This window comes from Rhodamnia argentea, chromosome 8 (assembly GCF_020921035.1).
Source record: "Rhodamnia argentea isolate NSW1041297 chromosome 8, ASM2092103v1, whole genome shotgun sequence".
NCBI classification, from domain to species: Eukaryota; Viridiplantae; Streptophyta; class Magnoliopsida; order Myrtales; family Myrtaceae; genus Rhodamnia; species Rhodamnia argentea.
In genome coordinates, this window is record NC_063157.1 from 29,252,396 (window position 1) to 29,269,219 (window position 16,824).

The 16,824-nt window shown below is 43.0% G+C and overlaps 2 protein-coding genes across 4 annotated transcripts; one reads left to right on the plus strand and one right to left on the minus strand.

Moving 5' to 3' along the window:
• The first annotated feature begins 719 nt into the window (after positions 1 to 719).
• LOC115754118 (patatin-like protein 6) lies at positions 720 to 3,908 on the plus strand. The gene is made up of 2 exons (XM_030693057.2): positions 720 to 2,284; positions 3,409 to 3,908. The coding sequence occupies exons 1-2, from the start codon at positions 1,130 to 1,132 to the stop codon at positions 3,676 to 3,678; spliced, it is 1,425 nt and encodes a 474-aa protein (XP_030548917.1). The 5' UTR covers positions 720 to 1,129; the 3' UTR covers positions 3,679 to 3,908.
• Positions 3,909 to 6,299: 2,391 nt separating this feature from the next.
• LOC115754092 (chorismate synthase, chloroplastic-like) lies at positions 6,300 to 14,617 on the minus strand. Of its 3 annotated transcripts, none has more exons than XM_030693017.1 (13): positions 14,336 to 14,617; positions 11,179 to 11,329; positions 10,961 to 11,037; positions 10,784 to 10,842; positions 10,405 to 10,488; positions 10,210 to 10,302; positions 9,482 to 9,562; positions 8,425 to 8,556; positions 8,180 to 8,282; positions 7,946 to 8,040; positions 7,734 to 7,799; positions 6,914 to 6,998; positions 6,300 to 6,764 (listed from the first exon to the last, which is right to left on the minus strand). In XM_030693017.1, exons 1-13 carry the CDS (start codon positions 14,466 to 14,468, stop codon positions 6,607 to 6,609), a joined length of 1,317 nt encoding a protein of 438 aa, XP_030548877.1. In that variant the 5' UTR covers positions 14,469 to 14,617; the 3' UTR covers positions 6,300 to 6,606. The 3 variants fall into 3 exon arrangements, with proteins under 3 accessions (XP_030548877.1, XP_048140512.1, XP_048140511.1); XM_048284555.1 differs by lacking the exon at positions 14,336 to 14,617 and adding an exon at positions 11,425 to 11,797; XM_048284554.1 differs by lacking the exon at positions 6,914 to 6,998 and having other exon boundaries at positions 6,608 to 6,764.
• Between the last annotated feature and the right edge of the window lie 2,207 nt (positions 14,618 to 16,824).

Below are 16,824 nucleotides of genomic sequence, written 5' to 3' on the forward strand. Positions count from 1 at the left end.
TATTGCTCCATATTTTGGCCATCAACAGAGACGACGACATAAGGGGACGAAGGTTGGTGCTCTAAACCTAGCCATGGAGCTACTTTTTGGCCAAGGCCCACTCGAGCTCCGCCGAGTTGAGCTTAGCCATGGAGGAGCTCTAGATTTGCCCATGGAGCTCCTCCGTGGTCGACATTGAGTCGAGCTCGTCACCAGGCAAAGAGACTGAGCTCAATGGAGGCTATGGGTGGCGAAGGTTATGGCCGACTGCCATGGGTGAGTAGAGGGGACTGAGAAGAGAGATATGTGCGAGATATATCGTATTCATCCTTATCCCACTACTCGTATGGAATTATTTTATCCCAATTATATCAATTTTATACCCAAATGTTTTATCTTATTTTGGATTACAGCCATGACTTTTATCGTGTTTACCAAAGGTAGCCAAAGTAAATGAAGTCAGATTTATTTCCGGCCCCACACTCCCGCCCAGGGGCGCGGGAGTGAAACGATGGAAAAGGGAGAACTCTATCACCAATTTGACCGTTCATCACGGGGGACTCCCACTAACGAAACGATCCCAACCGTCCGATCAGGAACAGACACGGCCCAACGGATCGGCACTCAACCGTCGAAAGTGACCGAACCGGTGACGTCACAAAGAGAATATGAGAGAGAGAGAGAGAGAGAGAGAGAGAGAGAGAGAGAGAGAGAGGGTACAGAGACGTCGCCGTCCCGTGGTTTTCATCCTCATTTTTTCAAGAAATGCCCATAAACGGACATGCTCTGCAACTGCTCTGTTCTTCGCCCTCCTTGTTTTCTTGTTGAAACATTGGAGCTTCGTATCTTTTCCGCCTCTGTGTTTGCGTACGCATAATATAAAAACGATCACTGTCGCGTACTCCGCTTAGAGAAAGGCGATTGACAGAGCGAAGGATATAGAACGAGAGAAAGACACAGCTTGAGGACGGTTCTCTGTTCTCTCTGTTTCTTGTTCTTGTCCGTCACGTGCAGAGAGAATCAGAGCCGGAAACCACCCTCGAATCCGCGGAAATCGAGCGAAACTTTCATCGACGACCAAAAGGGTCTTTGAAGATGGGTGGTATATGGTGAAATTTGGATTGATTGGTCGCTCGATTGAATCGAAGAAATGGCATGCAGCTCGATAGAAATGCAGGAGCCGAGCATCCAGACGGACAACCTCAGCTACGAGATCTTCTCAATCCTCGAGACCAACTTCCTCTTTGGCTACGGCGACCAAGACCAGAAGAAGCTCTTCGTCCCCAGACACATACCCGAGACACAGCCCCAAGAACCAAAGCCTCACGAAGATCTCCCACCAAATCATCACGAGGTTGACGCCACGGTGACAGACCGGCGAGGGAAGATCTGCATACTTACCGTTGATGGTGGCGGAGGCGTCATGCGAGGTCTCATCTTTGGCAAGGCCTTGGCCTATCTGGAGGGCGTGCTCAAGGCCAAGTCCGGCAATCCCGACGCCCGAATCGCCGACTATTTCGACATCGCCGCAGGCTCTGGGGTTGGTGGCATCTTGGCCGCCATGCTCTTTGCGACCGGGGACCGAGGCCCGCCACGACGTCCCATCTCCGAGGCCGAGGACACGTGGCGTTTCCTCGCGGACAAAGGTAGTCGGGGCTTGGAGCTTCCCTCCAAGGGTGGGGGCGGATTTTTGCGGCGCGTGCTCCGTGGCGGCTCTGGTGGTCAGGCGGCGTCAGCGGCCGCCATGGAGAAGGCGATGAAAGAGGTGTTCAGCGTCAGCGAAGGGAAGGGCAGGAGGTTTCTGACGTTGAAGGACACGGTGAAGCCGGTCCTGATCACGTGCTACGACCTGTTGACGGCGTCCCCGTTCCTGTTCTCGCGGGCCGATGCGCTCGGGGCCGACAGCTACGACTTCAGGCTCTGGGAGGTGTGCCGGGCCACGTTGGCAGAGCCGGGGTCGTTTGGGCCGGTGGAGATGCGGTCCATGGACGGCAAGACGCGGTGCGTGGCGGTGGACGGGGCACTGGGGATGAGCAACCCGACGGCGGCGGCCATGACGCACGTGCTGCACAACAAGCGGGATTTCGCGGACGTGCGGGGTGTGGAGGACTTGCTGGTGCTGTCGATAGGGGTGGGGCCGGCAGCAGAGCCGAGATTGGAGTACGAGAAGGTGAGGAAGTGGGGGGCCAAGGAGTGGGCTCGGCCGGTGGCCCGGATCGCTGGGGATGCGTCGGCGGACGTGGTTGACCAGGCCGTGGCCTTGGCGTTCGGTCCGGGCAGGAGCAGCAATTACCTAAGGATCCAGGTAACTAAATCTTTTTATTTTATTTTTCTAATATTTTCAGCTTTCATACTTGGTTCTTTTTCTGACGATGAAACATGCAAGAATGAATAGATATCAGGCGAGAAAATAAATAACACCGGCATTCGCTGATGCAGCTTTTGTCTGGATATTAATCAATATCTGCACATTGCTGTGTAATCATCTGATCGTTTTGTCTCGTTGTTGACATTTGTTACATCGGTGGTATTAATTGAACATTTTGAGCAGATTGGGGTTGCGTGTCGTTGCATTGGTCTTTTGTGGAATTTCTACTCCCGACTTTTCAACGTTCTCATTAAACGTTAGAAAAGTTGATCGGTTCAGGATGGATAGGTTTCGGATTATTAGAAAGGTTCTTAATTTTTAGAGCCTGAAACTTATCCCGTTTAGCTTAGATCCAATCTTTTCTGATTTATCCTTGGATCTACCCGGGAACCATTGTTTTCTTTTTTTGTTGCCTTTTTTTTAATAAAAAAGATCTAGACAAATAACAATTACAGCAAATAATATGAGCAATAAAACGACTCAAAGTAAAACATCTATACAAAATAGACAGAAATATAAAGAATAAGAATTTTTTTTTCCAACTTTGAAAAACAAGACGGGTTCTTGAGTGGGTGGGTGGGTTAAACACTCAGAATTGGAACTGGACTTGTTTTTACTGAAACCGGACCTGTTTCTATGGGCAGTCCGGTCCGGTCCGAAGTTACAACCGGACCGGTTTCACAGCTCTAATCTCTTTGGGTTGATCGAGGGAGAAAAAGATTGAAATTTTGCGCCTTAGTTACCACGAGGTTGCAGTTTCGATATATACTAGGCTCGACCGTTCGGGACAAGGCCACAAGGAAAGCAAGTCCATGTACAAAGTGCGACAAAACATATTAAAAAGGGGTGGTAAACATATGAATCTTGAAATTCCCATTCTTGGGTTATTTTCATGTTAGGGAGCTGAACATAATTTCTGAACCTGTATGGTAAACATAAGTCGCGGTTCGTCCTTTGGTCCGGGATCGAGATCTCACCCATGAGTTGTTGCCGTAGGGCAGTCCGGAATCTGTCATCTTTGGTAGTAAGATTTTTTGCCTTGACATAACCGGGCGATGCAGGTGAACGGCTCCAGCCTTGGCCAGGGCGGGCGTGATGTGGATATGGTCCGGAGCCCCGACAATGTGAAGGTGGTGACGGCGATGGCGGACGGCATGCTGAAACAGAAGAACGTCGAGTCGGTGCTCTTCGGGGGCAAGAGGGTGTCGGGGCAGAGCAATTACGAGAAGCTGGACTGGTTCGCCGGCGAGCTCGTGCAGGAGCATCAGAGGAGGAGCCGCGGTGTCGCTCCCGCCGTCGCTCTCAAGCAAGCTGCTCCTGAGCTCACCTAGACTGTGGTATCCCAAAAAAATTTGTGAGATCATTCCAAAAGAAAGGTAACTTGTTTTCCCAATATAATCATTACTTCGTATCTACGAACTGATCAAAGTAGATTGCAAATTTCTTAACAAAACCTCGTCTCAACACTAACCTTAACGAGATCGATAGTAATGCTAGAGAATATATCTTTCTGATCAACGGGAAACAAAGTTTTATCAGTTGCACGATAGATTTGATTTCACATTTTTCTTTCTTGTGGGGCTGTTGTTTGAGTTTTGGATGCAAAATGAATTATAACCGGGGAAACTCGAAAACCTTTGCTTTCTCTTCTCATGTTGTTCCTTAAATCCCATTAGTGCTTCCATCACGGAAATTATCGAATAATCAAATATATAGACCAATAAACATTAGACGTGATTTGTGATTCGGTTGGTGGGACCTATGTTCGCGGGAGAAGAACATAGGACCCTACTATATGTAGATTATAACCATACTCGAATTACTCAAATAATCTCTCAGCTTTTTTCAACTCCCGATTACGTCGAATAATTCCCACGGTGTTCAACTTCGTAGTTAGTCGCGAAACGATATCTCAATCTCACAAAAGAATATACAAATCGTACCGTAAAATTCATTGGCTCGAACATCGAAAGCTCCTCTTGCATTGATTCATAAGTGTACTTAATGAAAAAAAGGCACCTCTTGAATGTTCTTCACGAAGAAGACCCACTTTTCGATATGAGGCGAGCTCGGGTCTGGGCTGACAGGTCCTTGCTAGCCCTCTTTGGCGGTGGGTGGCGGCCATTGACGAGGGCTTGTTCTCCTTTTTTTTTTTTTTTGGCCACTTATTTTTTCCTTAAAAATTATCCATTTTAATTTATTTAATCCAATTTAAGTAAATTTTTAAAGGGAAAATATTAAAAATTGCATGTAGAGAAAGAAAAAAAAATTGTCATGTCAATATTTTTCGTTTGTCAAGTTAGACAGAGTTAACATAATGAGTTGGTCAATTCCATTTTCGTGACAAGTTTTACAACTTTCAGTACATTTTATTGTAAGTGTTTCTTAATGAAAGCCTTCAGTCGCATAGACTATTTCCCAAAACCCCTTGGACAATGCAAGTAGCTTTTGGCAAATATTTTGGAGAATTTCGGAGAGATGCAATTACATTTTTAAAGCCTTCTGGAATGCTAATATATTCTTTTTCTTTTCCGACTTTACCTTTGCTAAACTTCCATAATTACAAAAATTCCCTCGAATGTCCTCACCTTAAGTGACGTTGCCGGAGAAGGACTGAGCCACCGCCCACCGGCGACTGTATCAGAAATGCGTCATATAGCCCACGGAGCCCACAGAGCATAGGCCACAGATCCCCATAGAGCCCTCCTCCCCTCCTCCCTCCCTTTCCTCATGCACCAGTGGAGCCTCTTTCCTGGCCGAGACGCCAACTTGGGGGGCAACCCTCTGGCACTGTCGAAAGGCAAACAAGTTGTCGGCAACTGTACCGGAAAACTCACCGGAGTTCCATCAAGTGTTGCAGACTTACTGAGATCCTCAATAGCAGTCTTGATCCTCTTCTCCTCCTCAAAACGAGCTGCCTTCTGATCTTCGAGTTCCTCAGCCGTCCTCGGCCGGGCGGTCTTTGCTGTGACTAGTCCATCAGTGAGCCCATGGACCTCCTCCCGGCAATGCCGCTACATAGCGCGAAAGGGTCTCTCGACTTCTTTGGCCATTGTCTAATAGTTAGGACATTAACAAACGAACTTAGTCATGGGGGACATCCTGATTAACCACTAAAACAAGTCTAAGATGGTCGAAGTATAACAAAGGCAAAAGGTGAAGTTGCATGTATAACGAGGTGGATGAACCCTGAATCTCTTTTTCTTAATTTCATCATGTTGTCCAGCGTTTATTGAAAGGAAGTTACTAACTTGACAGTTCGATAGTACCGTTATTTATTTTTTACCACATGATCTTCCAATCAATGAACGTTTTATGCAAAACATGCGATGATAATGCGTGAATTTTCGATCTAAATTGTACTGTTTTTTACAGTATTATTAGATAAGCATTTTACTTGTTGAAATTCCCTCCTCTTTGGGTCCTCAGCTTTACTAGGGAATCGGTTTTTCCTCTATTGGGAAAGAAAATCTTGATCTTTATAGACCATTGTGTGGCCTACGATTCAAACCCTAGTTCTCGTATCCTCATCTTATCCTTATTTTCGAGGATCATGACGTTCGGAGAATCTAAAAAGCCATGACGGCTAATTATGCCCTACTTGACCGACGACCATAAATGATTACGATGATGACCTCTCTCTCTACTTATTCATAGTGTGCCACCAAGAGTGCAACGAGACACCTTGAATGGACTAGTCCTTGATAGTTAAAACATCTGCGTCTGCATGTAGTAGTGAAAGCTTCAATCATGGGGATGTAATTTTCAGTAAGTTATACGTTCGGACCTAAAATATGCCTCTGCCCCTCCCCCGAGGTAGGTATCGCGAAATTTCTCTTTTGTCCCCCCAGTTAGCGAGGTTTCTGCATCTGCCGCCGCCGATTCCGAGAATGTCAAACAACGAATTTATGTGTGAAAAGGAAGCAGCAACTGTTACGTTGCGAAGCTATTACAAAATCATCGCCAGGAGAGGAAAGGTCTTGTTGCCCGCGGTAGAGGAACATCTGTTCACTACTTTGTTATTCCCTAAAGTACAGATCTCATCCCTGAAAGGTAAAGACATGGTTATGGAGACATGACCAAAGACGGAGAGTACTTGGGGGCCTTTTCAGCATGAAGCTCGGAAACAAAGCCAGCATATTTGCGAAAGTCAAACCGGTCTGAAGCCCGAACCGAAAATTTTCGAGCTGGCTTCCGTTTTTGTATTGCCAGGCTCTTTATTGAACATCCCCTAATTATTACCTCTAGCCACAGAGGTGTTAGAGGTGTTGTGTCACTTTCTGGTCGTTCCGAGTTTGCGGCAGCACAATCGGTTCCTGTAGGTTTGGATTGATAGGAAAGAGATGACATTGTGCATAGTGCGACATCAGTTGATCCGCCAGCACCAGAGCCACCATGGCCTCTACGATCGGAACCGCTGCATGAACCAGCCAAGTGTGCACGTTTTACGTTTTCAAAATCACAATTCTTTTCGTGGTATATTGCACAGGAACATTGACGATATGATTCTTATCAGTGGAAAAGAAAATGGAAAAATGAATCCTCATCTAGATTGTGCATACTTACCTCGAGGAGCGACACACGGATCGAACCGAATGTGGGTGATTAGCTCAGTTTCCTTCTTATCTCTAGTCACTGTGTTTTGCTTCCTCTGCAGACGTGTATCAGAACCGAATTTACTTCAGAACTTCCATGAGCATTACTGTGATTAACTTCACAGGTTCATGTGCAAGTCTGCACATAAGTATGTTGATGTGCTGTTTTGAGATTTAACCCGGAATTTAACTGGATTTTGCAATGAAAGCTGATGCGAGATACAGAAATTTCTAGGGAAATCAACAAGGAACGATACAGAACGCCCGAGTGTTGTAACCAGTAGCAAAGAATCCAGTATCAGTTAGAGAGCTCCGAAGTCATTAATCGATCGCTCAATCTCTCAAGTACTTCCCAAAGTGTTAGAACACGATTTCTCATAGCTCTCGCGCTAGAAAATCCTAAAAGAAAGTCTCACAAAGCTTTTGCGTTTTACTCCATAAGACCTACTATGAAATGCGTATTTTCCCCAGGGTCAGGGTGTCATTTGGGCGCCTGCTCAAGTTTGGCCAGGCGCCCGGGACATGTTCTGTGTCGATTTTATAATCCGGGCAAGTAAGCGAGCTTCCGGAGGGGCTGGCCCGGTAACGGGCCATGTAGGGCCGGCATCCCAGCCACCAGTAGCAAATTAGCTACAGAGTCATTTGACTGGCAGCCTCGGTATCCAATCCTCTTGACTCATCTTTATCATGGTCTCAAGGCTTCAATCCAACTCAGATTTGGCTAGAACTTGAGCCACGAACTAAAAATTTTGTGCCCCAGAGATAGGGAGATAGACGGAGGGAGACATTACCCCGATAGTCGGTGTCGGCTTGAAAGCTACTCTCATGTTTATGATCTCCCCATTGGAAATTCCACCCTGATAAACCACAAAAAAAAGATCAAAATGAAGATGTGCATAGAGAAAACAAACAAAAAGGACTCATCAGTTCCTAGTTTTAATCTAAGGAAGCAAGAACACTGGCGTCAAAAATCCCAGACCCGATTACTCTTTCGAGATCATACCTGAATGCCACCCGATCGGTTTGTTCTCGTCCTGATTCTTCCATGTCCGTCCAAGTAGAACTCGTCATTGTGTTGGCTCCCTGTCAAACGTGTACCTGACAGGGTTGTTCACAGATCAGAACGAAGACAGTTAATTCCTTACAAAGAGTTGTGGCGCATACAAGTAATTCACTCGTTCTTTGCACTCGTCCGAGAAATTAATGGTCAGAGTCTGCTGGATATGAGTTTCCGTACCAGTGAAACCACTACCAAACTCGAATCCAATGGCTGCAGGTACAGATAAGAGAGCTCCTGCCAACGAGGCTTCCAGTTTGTCAAAAACTGGTGAACCAAGCCCCTGAACAAGAAAATCCAGCTTAGACTCTTGGATCACATACATCAAGAATTACCTCATGATCCCAAGTTTTCTTTACCAAAGCAATAGACAAACTTAGACGACATTAGAGTTGTCGAAGAGGTCAGGGAAAAAAGGTTCTCACGCGTGGAGCATTCCTCACTATGCATGAGACAACACTGCCGACAGAGTCCCCGGTGACCCTGGCAGCGTCGATCGCAGCAATCATCTTGTCTGCATAGCCAGCATCTGGACACCTGACAATGTTGCTCTCTATCTGTCCATACATGGAACGTCGGGAAATTTGGTTGAGCGCAAAGAAGTATTGCAGATTAGGAGAGGATGCTGTAGGTCTCGACACATCAAGAAGTTAGGAAAAGCGCATGTGATAGCATGGAAACTTGTATGATCTTTCAAGCAAAACCAGTGCATTTTTTTGGTGTGGTGTTCCCAGAAGCATTTCTGTGCCATCTTCTCTAGCTTTCACGAAAAGTTGATTATACATGTTAGGATTACAATAACCTAATCCTAAACCGTAATCCTAAATATATCTCTAACAACACAAATTATTGGTATTAAATCTATCAACTGTCAAGCCATCTCTTCTGTTCTTCTTACAGTAATCGTGAATGGTGGGGAGGGGATAACATTCTGTAGTTCCAACTCTCAAATGCCCTCAAACCAGCTAAAGTTCAACAGACGCGCTATTATCAACTTTGACGACGTTTTTTCGCCCACAATAACAGCTCATTGGTATTGCGATGCTACGAAGAGCTACGTGAAACCCCCCCGGCTTCCTTGGTGGCAACATATTCTTTGAAGCAATTAAGAGAATGAGAGCCATAGTCAAAGGGGACAAGCATCACTATCATGCTTTGTCCTAAGCACTGCCGGCTTTCTAGGATCTAAGGATAAGCTGCATTCAGATGAATCCCCCAACCCATGAAAACTCCGCAACCTGTTCTTGGGGGAATGGTATTTCAACATATAACTGCAGTTTTAGCTTTCTAACTTTACGCTCTCGGTCTCTCCTAATAAAAGACATGAAAATTCAGACACTTCACATTGGAAACACAAGATACACAGGCTGTCGAAATGAATTTGACCAAGAAAATGCAAGAATTCCATGACAGATGTGCTTTCCTTTCTCTGTTTTCTGAACAAAGAATCCTAGAAAAGTAATCGTGAGATAACTCATGTACCTGCTCATGCGTAACAGATTCTTGATCTACCAAATGTTCTGGAAGTACTACTTCATGGGCTTGAGAGACATAAGCAAGAACCTACGGGCAACAGAAAAATTAACATGAGGATGCACTCAAAAACATGACTGAGCACGCTTAAATGAATGTATGAAGGGGGAGCCATTGAGTTAAGGGTGCAAAATTTGCTTTTTAAGTCTCTCTTGTCATTAATTTTTCTTCATTCCATGAATGTCATTGGTCTTTTATAAAACCTTCGTGTATCTTTTCTCTGTTTGAGCAGTAAGTAAACTCTAATTTAGCGCTGTTTTGTTGTTTTTTGGCTATCTTTTCCTTCACTCGCTGCATCAATTGGTATCAGAGACCTCGTTATAGTTTTTTCTACATGAGTTACCCCGGTTTTCGCTTGCGATTTTACTTCCCCTTCCGACCTCTCTCTCTGGATGACATCTTCCTTATCCTTGACTTCCTCTTTTGCTATCATTTTTCCTACTTTCCCTCCTCCCCCTTCATCTCTTCAATGGTTTTTGTTCTGTTTCGCAAGCTAGAGATAGTTTTAAGCAAGTAGCATCTTCCACATATGAAGGTTCTCTTTCCCCGGGTAGACAACAGATCACACACAGAAACAAATATGTCAAAGCCAGGACATAAACAAAAGGGCAGCAAGCGGTAAATAGATGCATGACTTGACACCAGAAGCGCAAATCCAGCTTGAAAGATCACGGTACCTCAGTCCTGGAGAATTCTTTCAGAAGTTTCTTAGCGATATCTCCAGATGCAACTCGACCGATGGTTTCTCTTGCTGAAGATCTACCACCACCCTAGAGTCGATAATGAGTTCAATAGAAACTTGGTCAGTATCTCTGTCCTCATAAAATCCAAGCAAATTTCAAGCATCTGCTACGGTGGTGGGATGAACTTACCCCTATTGCTCGGACACCATACTTCATGTCGTAAGTTGCATCGGCATGAGAAGGTCTATAAGCTAATGACACCTGGTTGTAGTCCTGCAAATTCCAATCCGGAAGCAGTTGTTTTAAAAAAGGTTCTCAGAAGACCGTTTCGACAGAAACTAAGAAGACTGTTTCGACGTAATTAGCGTAGCCAACCCAACTATGCAGTTTCAACCTCCTTTGAACACTTACCATATCTGTCAAACATATCGTAGCTTTCACAATGTGATGGCATAACATTCATGCTATCTTATTCACAAGACTGAACAGATAGACGCAAAAATTGTAGTTTCCAAAGATCGTGTTTTGTTATCGATTTTGTTCAATAGTTCCCACTGTAGATACTTACAGAGCCTCTGTGATCAGTATTAGGAACAGATATCAGGATCGGTGTCCCAGTAGTCACCCCTGTACTAAAATAGAATGATCAACTTAATTTGAAAAAGACACAATCGGCGAATGTCAAGCAGGAAAAAGATAACAGCATTAAGAGGATCAATAGCCATGATTGGGATGAGAACCAAACCTTCATAGACTCCTGAATATATTTTACATGTATCAGTCTCCTTCCTAGTGCTAGTCATCCGGCTCTGACCCGGTCTCCTGCACACAACACAGTGAAGTGAACAGTCAAACGTTAGGAATTCTTTCAAGAACAGATGACATTTACTGAACCATGCATTTCGACACAGTTTGATCTATATAAGTGATCAGGACACAGCCAGCTATCAAAGGAGACAGAACCTTCTGTCCAGATCGGCTTGGATGTCGGCTTCGGAAAGCGGTATTCTAGGGGGACACCCATCGACTATGCAACCAATGCTGCCCCCGTGAGACTCGCCGAAAGTGGTGACTCGGAAGAAATTCCCAAAGGTATTCCCAGTCGCTCGTACCTCTGCGACAAAGGCATTCATCAGGCCGATTCCTAAATGGCAAGCATCTCCACAGTAATGAACTCGTTGGAATGAAGATCAATTTCGGAATAAGTACATGCGCATCTGTTCAGGTGCTCCGGACAAAAACTTCCTATAGATCAAGTACATCGAATGCCGTCTATTCGATACAAGCACGAATCTCGAGCATCGAAAATGAGCTTCTCGCATGTACATATGCCGGTGTCGAATGTCTCGGTTCGACCCGAGCTTGTATGCATTATTAGTTCATTACTCAAGCACTTCTAATCGACTTCGAACTTCTATGCAAGATTATGCTGAAGACTGCAGGTTAACCATTCCGGAACCACATCGAACGAGCTGACATGAATCGGTTAACGACTAAACAGTAACTAAGATCAACCAGGTAATTTTTACTTCAGTTGGTGACCACCATCTGCATCTAGCTTGATGTTCCTTATCTACATATAGAGTCGTTCGTTTTATTTAAGGGTAAATTTGGTAGGACCAAAAAGTGAGGTCCAATTTTTTTTTTTACGACATAATAAATGGACTAACTTTTTCTTTCATCATATTCTGTGCCAATAATTATAGCCCGAAAAAAAAAAAATTTTATTTATCGCATTTGTTGTGTGTTGGCGACCTGTGACATAGTGCCTTGTAGGATTTGTGCATATTGTACGAAGCCGAGTTTTACAACTGTAGGAAACTTTGACTGCTAGGCTCGCCGAAGAATCCGGCATATCATTGTTTTGCAATAAAATATCCAACGTAGGATAACTTTCAATAGATTTGGCAAAGCGATAGTTGGTGAAGTTTCGGCACTAAACTTTTTAAAATTTGCAAAATTTTGGTTCAAACTCGCTCGTGACAAAGGCAGAAGTCAAAGTTTAAAACTATAGTCTAGCCTTGGAGCATGAAAACTCTAACTCTCTCTCTCTCTCTCATAATTCAACTAAAATATTTTTAAAAAAAGTTAACTTGCTTTCTTCCAAAAGCGACAAAAAAAGGGCGTGAGATGAATACTTAGAATTGCAGTGTTCGGGAATTTCTTCCGAAATTTGTAGCGTGCCGAAGAGAATATTTAACCCCAATTTCTCAATTTGTGGTGCGTCTTAATGACGTGGTTTAGTACATAAATCGCGAGGTCCACAAGTTTAAAAAGTTGAGTGCCAAAAAGTTACGAACGATCACTTTGGTTTCCAACTTTATAGATTGTTTATTTAAATGGGTTCGGCATTGGCAAGTCAACCGATTATTTATAGTGAAAATCACGGGGACGGAGGATTATCTAACAAATTAAGTTACCAGAGTCTCTTAAACGAACGATTTTGAAGACTTACGAAACTAAAGCCATGGTTGGTAAAGGCTTTCGTACGGTGGCTCCGTCTCGCAAATAATGTGGCGTTTCTAAAAAGTATTTTTCAGGAAGTGTTTTTTCAAGAAAAATGATAATATTTTTCGGTGTTTGGTTGAAATCTGAAAATGAATTAAAAAAAACCAAACAATCTTTCTAATTTTTTTAATTTCTTTATTTTTTTTAAAATTTTCTTTCTTCTTCGGTTGGTCACCGATCATGGCAATGGCTGGCGAGGCCCAACCTTGGAAGAGCTTGAAGCCCGCCAACCTCGCTAGATGCGTGAGCTCGAGCCTCGCTGGCCGTCGCCATGGCTTGTGATCGGCATAAGAAGAAGGAAAAATAAAAAGAAAAGAAAAGAAAAAGAAATAGAAAAAGAGAAAAGAAAAGAAAAATAAATAAAATTAAATTACAATTTTTAAAAAGAAAATAAAAAATTAAAATGAGTGCACGGAAGAGAACATGGTTGGTCTGCCGAAAGAAAGAGAAGGGAAAATGATTTCCCACTTTTGAATTTGTTTTTTTCATTAACGGAAAATGTTTTCCTTGATTGATTTATTTTCTCTAAACCAATCCGGAAAACTTTTTCCTTAAAGTTGTCTTTTGTGAAACAAATGGAGCCAAAACTTCATGTATGGTTTTGTGACGTTAGTAATCTTATCTCATTTACTTTTCTTAATACAATTTTTGATGCCAAAGAGGTTTCTGTTTCAGGGGAGGAAATCAGAACTTCTATATTGATCTTTCTACCGAAGCTAGCTCGCCTAATACTTGTTTAGGGTTGCGTTGTGCTAGCCCCATCTATTTTCGAACAAAGTCACAACATCCCTACTTAAGCTTTCAAGCAAGAGATGGGAGCTGATTTAGGCGACTACACGTATACTCAGTCCTCTTAGACTACGCTAGGCTATTTAGGTAATTGTTATGGTTATTCTTATGAAATTATGTTGTTATTAAAGTGTAAGGACGAGTACTGTAATTAGGAGAATTCAGGCAGGGCTTTAGTTCCTGCATACTTCGTTGGAATGTACATGGAACTCCATCTCGAAAAAACCGTCTCGAGTTTTAGGATCTCGCTCTGACTTGATATTCGAGACTACCGACGTCGAATTTGAAACTCGGACTGCTCGTCCTAAACCCATCCTGCCATTATGACTACTCTCACCAAATTTTCAAAAAAAGAAAAGTCGGTGAAAACCAACACAGTTAAAAGGTTGCTATCGAGAGTGCTTTTACAGATATTGTTACTTCAGTACATGTAACATAAGGACTTCTTTCATGTATAGTAGTTCTGCAATATGTGAAGCAGATAAAAGTATTCATTTGCAGCCAAAAAAAAAAAAAAAACGAAATAATTTAGTGAAAAATCACAAATGAAAATTCGTTCTTATCGTTCAATACATTAGCAGAGTAGAGCCCAACAGCTATCTGAAGCAGCACAGCAGTGTGGTGAAGCACCAAAGATAAGGTTTTATCCTAGCAAATATCATCTCATTTTGTTTCAATCCATTCTTTCTCATTTTCACGGCGAGCAAAATGTCAAGATCTATCTTATCAAAAGTCAAAGCTGTTTCTTCTACGGAAGCATATGAAAAGGGCGACATCACGAATAAGAACAGATGCGCACGCAACACGAGTTTAGAGTGCTCACGCAGATTCTGGGACGTCCATGCGCGGGTCGGGAGCAGTGACGGCGAAGAACCGCAAAGCTCTCGGGGCAGAGAACCGAAGCAGGAGGAGGAGGAGGACAATGGAGCCACGACACATGGCAGAGAAGATGCCATTGAAGTTGGAACTCGTTCGCTGCTTGCGAGAAAGGACTCGAGAGATTATAACGAAGCTGGGACGAGAAACTGAGAAAAGATGGGTCGGGCTGGTGTTGCTGCTGCTTTTGCTGTCTGCTCGTTTTCTTTGGTCCCTTTCTTGTTTCTGGATATATTTACGTTTGAGGGTTTCGATGCATCAGCGACTCATTGATATATCATGCAATTTTAATATCCCTTTCAATTAATCAAGAGAAAGATAATTCTGCTGAAATTTCATTTTCATTTTTTTTGTCCTTTTCTCTTTTTTGATGTGGAATTTTTGCTCTGAGCCGACCAAGCCGAACTAGGACCCACTGCTTTGTTTGAAAGTCTGAATGCATTACATTCATCTTCTTCTTTTCACGTATGTAATGTAGGTATCATTTATAATATGACGTACATTAGAGACATTTTCCAGCAATACAAATATAGTGAAGAGCCCAAGAAAGGGGAGTGAGGGAGTCTCCATATAGCAGCCAATGTTACATTTATCTGGGAAGGTCTAAAATTCTTGTAGTTCGAAGTTCAACCTCGGATAAGTTTTTGAACTTTAGCCAAGATATCATTTGACTAGTTTTGTAAACGTTTACGATCACGCTCTATCTAATGTAAGTAATTCCAAACACTGAAAGTCCTTATTATATGTTGTCAAACAAAATCACGTATAATCATAATCTAATGTAGAAACGTAAGGCATCTTTACTTACCTCTAGCCATTGATGAAGACGATTGACAAACCAGAATTCGCGAAGCGTTGTACGGTCGATGACAGGTGCTTCTAGCCAATTTCTCTATGCGATGGTGTGTGTTCTCTATGGAAACATACATTCTAAATGTACGTTGGAATGAAAACTGACGATAAGAGGTTTCGACTTAGATGATCCTTTTATATTTTTTCCTTCGCACCCCTTCGGATAACGTCGTCCATCAAGATGTTATCGTAACCTTTGGGCAACGTGACTCTTCGGCAAGAACAGTTAGCACTCAAGTTAATGAAATAATCAAATGTGGGATCACATTATCCATAGTGTTATAACATTCTCCCACTTGATCCTTGTGACGTTCCCGACCCGACCCTTGTGCCCGTAATAGGAAACTTATGCTCCTTTAGGGTTCTCGATCTCTTGAATCCCTCCAAGAGCACTACGACTTTACGTTGTTTATAAAGCGAGACCGTATGAGGATCGTAAAGTTGTGACGTTGCGGGAGAGGACATGTGGTGTCCTAGGTACACCGTCCTCAAAATCGACCCTTAATTGTTTTCACTCTTATTAATGATTCGCATGCGGAAGCGATTTCATTTTAAGCTTTTGATTGGTTAAAAATCTATAGGAAACATTTATGAGTAATAATATGCTTCATCTATCCATATCATTTAGATCAAACTATATCGATCTACAACATATATATGCATCATCACATGACTCCATTTAGGTTCTTTTCTTCGGGATGGTAAAATGTCCCCAAAAGTTGCCTTCGGCTTTCAAAAACTCCTCCATGTAGATCGGTCGCCTAGGATACACACCATCCATCTTCATGCTATACTTTTTCTCAATCAAAAGAGCTTCATCTTCGCTTTGCTTTTTAATCTACATGTACTAACCCATGTCCACCCATACGGTAGTCACGTAGCGTCTAAGAGTTACTTCTTATTTCATAGCTACGACATCAATACAATAAACTTCTATGGACATAATAATACCGAAACGAAGAGAGGGACTTATCGTTACCTACAAATCTGAAAAGATAAAGAGTGAGATACAACTATCTCAATAAACGAATATCTAAACCAAATATAAGAAGCAAGCTAGAGGTACAATTTATAATGCAAGCAATCATATCATATACGAATCGATTCCGATTCCTTTTCATATATGTATAACATTGTCGCGACCTTGCCTTCGGCCTCCCGTGGAGGGTCCGGCGAGGTTTAGAGGTATTGCCATAGATCAATGACGTGGACTCTCCCAAGTCCTACCTCGCGTGACATTGGATTCATTTTATTGATTAGCAAATTAAAATGCTATTAAGAGTCGCCACTAGCCTATTGGGGTCGGCTAGAAACCAATCGAGACACGGGAGGGTTATCTCGATTCCTACGCAACAAGAGCTTCTAAGTTCGGGGACTTGTTTACGCTAATTAGAAAATTAGCGCCCTTTCGGTACCTAACCAGTTGATATTTCCTAAGGTGACCACACATTCTGCATATCATTTTAAGCTCATCGTGTATCTAACCAGTACTAAATGATCATGCATAATGTTTTTCTGTCATTTCGTGCAATTACCTATTTATCCTTAACCTAGCATATAGGGAAAGCGATTAACAGGCAATTT